This window comes from Pygoscelis adeliae, unplaced genomic scaffold (genome assembly GCF_000699105.1).
Source record: "Pygoscelis adeliae isolate BGI_AS28 unplaced genomic scaffold, ASM69910v1 Scaffold387, whole genome shotgun sequence".
Classification (NCBI taxonomy): domain Eukaryota; kingdom Metazoa; phylum Chordata; class Aves; order Sphenisciformes; family Spheniscidae; genus Pygoscelis; species Pygoscelis adeliae.
The window spans coordinates 557,571-560,666 of NW_008825115.1; the positions used below are offsets into that span (position 1 = coordinate 557,571).

The following is a 3,096-nucleotide window of genomic DNA, read 5'->3' on the forward strand; positions in this document are numbered from 1 at the left end:
GTAGTCAAGGATCTTTTATGTGATTACCTTAAAAGCTAAAAAGCTGCTGCAAAACATTTACAGTACAGAGATCCTGAAGCAAAGAGTACACATCTGACAGAAAAATTAAGCCTTTAAAAACAAACACATAACTCTGGTTGCTTTTATTTCCAGACAAACAACATAGAAGGTAAAAGGAGTTAATACACAGAGTATTTTCCTTTTGCAGCCCATGGTGCAGGGCTGTGGAGGTTTGATCATGAGATTTATGGGGAAGCTTTACATTAACTTTTATTTTCACTGTGATTTCTACCAGTTAGCAGCAAGGAGATGGCGCAGGGACGAGATGGCGCTGTCGGCAGCAGGCTGTGAAGGCACTGACTGCGACGGAGTGTGGTCCTCCTGGGAAGCGGTGTCTGAGCCCTGGGATCAGCCGGGGGCAGCGGGTCGGCGAGGCGCCGATGGTACCCGGTGCGGATGGTTTGAGCCACGCTAACTCTGCCACTTTCCTGTGTGGGATATTTACTTAATGCCAGATACATTTGTGCTGTATTGCTGCTGCCTGCTCTGCTCTGACTCCAGCATCATCCCAGCAGAAGCAGCAAAACTTGTCCTGGAGCATGTTTTTGTGACATGCCCAAAACAGCATGAAATTGCACAACTCCCTTGTTTTCAGTTGTGAGAAAATAATTTCAAGTGTGGAAGAGGAAAGAGAGGTGCAAAAGCTTCTGTGAGGTTTCTGCCTGCTCCTTCTTTCTTCAAGGGCAGCTCTTACAGCCACATACCAAGGCCCATATCCTCCTGGCTCCTTTGTCCTTTAGCATAAAAAGTCATTTGTCAGCAAAAGAAACAAAGTTTTGTTTTTAAGTCCAGATCTGGTTGTCCTCCCACTGAGACTTTAAACTCTTTATCTCAGGAACTGATGGTCTCGGATTCTGATCCTCTTTCCTTGGTGTTTGTATTGATTTTTTTTTTCCAGGAGGGTTATTTTCACTGTGGTTTCAAAACTATCTTTCTGTCTCTCTTACAGCAGGTAATAGCTCACCTCGGCGAATTACACATTTTCTGGGCCATGCTGGCCCCAGCTCTTTGCAGAAGTTCCCCTGGCAATCTGGAGCCTGGATAACCAGGTCTCTTTGCTTTCCCACTCTTGTCTCTCCAGGCTCACCCTGTGGCTGTGGTAGCACTCGGGAGTCGGGTGAGGGAAGCTGCCCCTGTGCTGGATGTGAGTGACAGAGGTGACCAGACAACACGGGTGTATTCCTCTTCTTTCGCTTAAAGAAACTGGCCCCTCGTCACGCCTGGTGCTTGAGGAGATAGCTGGTCTGCTGTGCCGTCCCGGGGACAGCATCCCTCTGCCCTCGTGGGGCCATGTCCTTGGTGCTTGCTTGGCTGTGCCGCAGCCTGTCTTTGGGCTCAGAGGCCCGTCCCTGGTCACCAGCTGTGCCTGATAATTAATAAATCCAATAGTCTCAATTTAAAAGGCTGCTCTGCTTCCTTCACCCCAGCAATGGCTTTTAGTCATCCAGTCTTGCCAAAGAAGAATTCATGAGATCATTTCCCCAAAACAACATGATACTTCAAAATCGTAATTAAAATACCTCTGGCTGTTCTAATATTAAGCTTTTGTAAGTGCTTGAAATAGTATTTCAGATAAATGGAAAAGCTTTGTACTCTGTTAGCATGACATACCCTCCTTCTAGTGAAACATATCTCTAACATCAAATCCTCCATATACATTGAAAATGCTCTTCCCTGTTTGGTTCTTCAATGACATGAATGCGTACACCTCCCATGGGTCTCGGTGGTGAATGGAGCTATCCCAGGGGTCTGTATCGATTTGCTTCATGACATTAATACCTTCCAATGTACCAGCAGCAAGATCCTGCGCATGAATACTAAATGGGAGGCTGTTGTGCCCCAGAGGCTGGTAAGAGAGATCCCATATATTACACCATGTGAGTTGTGTGTCATATTAGAGCAATCTAGTTTTAAAGGGCATCTTTCAAGCACAAACTAGCTTTTTCCCACACTTGACTGATCACACAAATAACTGTGATTAAAGGTCAAGTGCCTGGGTTTTTCTATTTTACTCCTTAAAAATTTATATGCAAAAGAAAACCTAGAAGTTAACATAGCATGAAATTGTTATGCAGTTATAAGCCTTTAACGACAACTAAATATTGCTTTTCTTCCTGGGTGGCTTGAAAAGTCTCCAGTAATAATGGGTCACTACTTCTGGTTTGCACTTGAGGAAGATTATAAATAAACCCTGTCTTTTGCTTCCCTGCCCTGTAATGTGATGTAGGAAGAGTTTTAATCATATGAACTTGTGACCCCAGTCAGCAGGACTGTACCCTGAGCTCGCGGGGAGCTCCCGGGCTGCAGGCACGAGGTGGGAGCATCGGCCGGGCTCGAAGCACTGGTGCGCTGCGGCAGCACCGCAGCAAAGCACCAGCCCATGCTGAGCTCTCCCAGACGGAAAGAGCATTGATAAATGGATGGGGATTTTCTCGCTGGTCAAGTTAACACAGAGAAAAGGTAGTGGCTCTGTTTCCAGAGGGGCTGAGAAATGGAGGGAGAGCTGGAAACACCCTCTGGCTTCAGGCATCCAGCTGGGCTGACTGTGTCCTGTTACGGGTCTCTCCCCCGGCTCTGCCAGGCTACAACTAACGTGGTAGCTGACTAGCAGTTTTTGGGGCTGAGCTGGAATATGGGGGGTTGGTGCTTTGGGGTGGGAGGGGAGCGCTGGAAGACATGGAGAGCAAGTAGAAATATTAGAGGTATATATTGTCAAATCCAATTGTGAATCCTCATCGTGCTTGAAAAATGTTTCCTCCATTTCTGCAGAATGGCCACAGCAGCAGCATCTTCCTCTTAATGGGCTAAAAGCCCCAGATTTCCAACAGATTTATACTCAGATGCAATGCCTCCCAAACCTCTCAAAAGCAAACATGCCTTAGGTGTTAAAAAAAAATGCTTGGAAAGGCAAGATTCCTGTGGAACAGGTTAAAGAAACATTGTGCTCTGGGTTTTGAGCTGGTACCTGGGTTGCTCAGGATTCCTGATCCTGCAGGGACTTTCACATATGGTTAAACGTATTCACATGGGTAGTCT

General features: G+C 46.4%; 1 protein-coding gene across 1 annotated transcript in view; it reads left to right on the forward strand.

Moving 5' to 3' along the window:
• The first annotated feature begins 325 nt into the window (after window positions 1-325).
• EPHA10 (EPH receptor A10) overlaps window positions 326-3,096 on the forward strand; it is a 43,976-nt gene continuing 41,205 nt past the window's right edge. Inside the window, exon 1 of the mRNA XM_009328233.1 lies at window positions 326-443. Coding sequence (XP_009326508.1) covers window positions 326-443 — 118 coding nt within the window. The remainder of the gene's footprint in view (window positions 444-3,096) is intronic.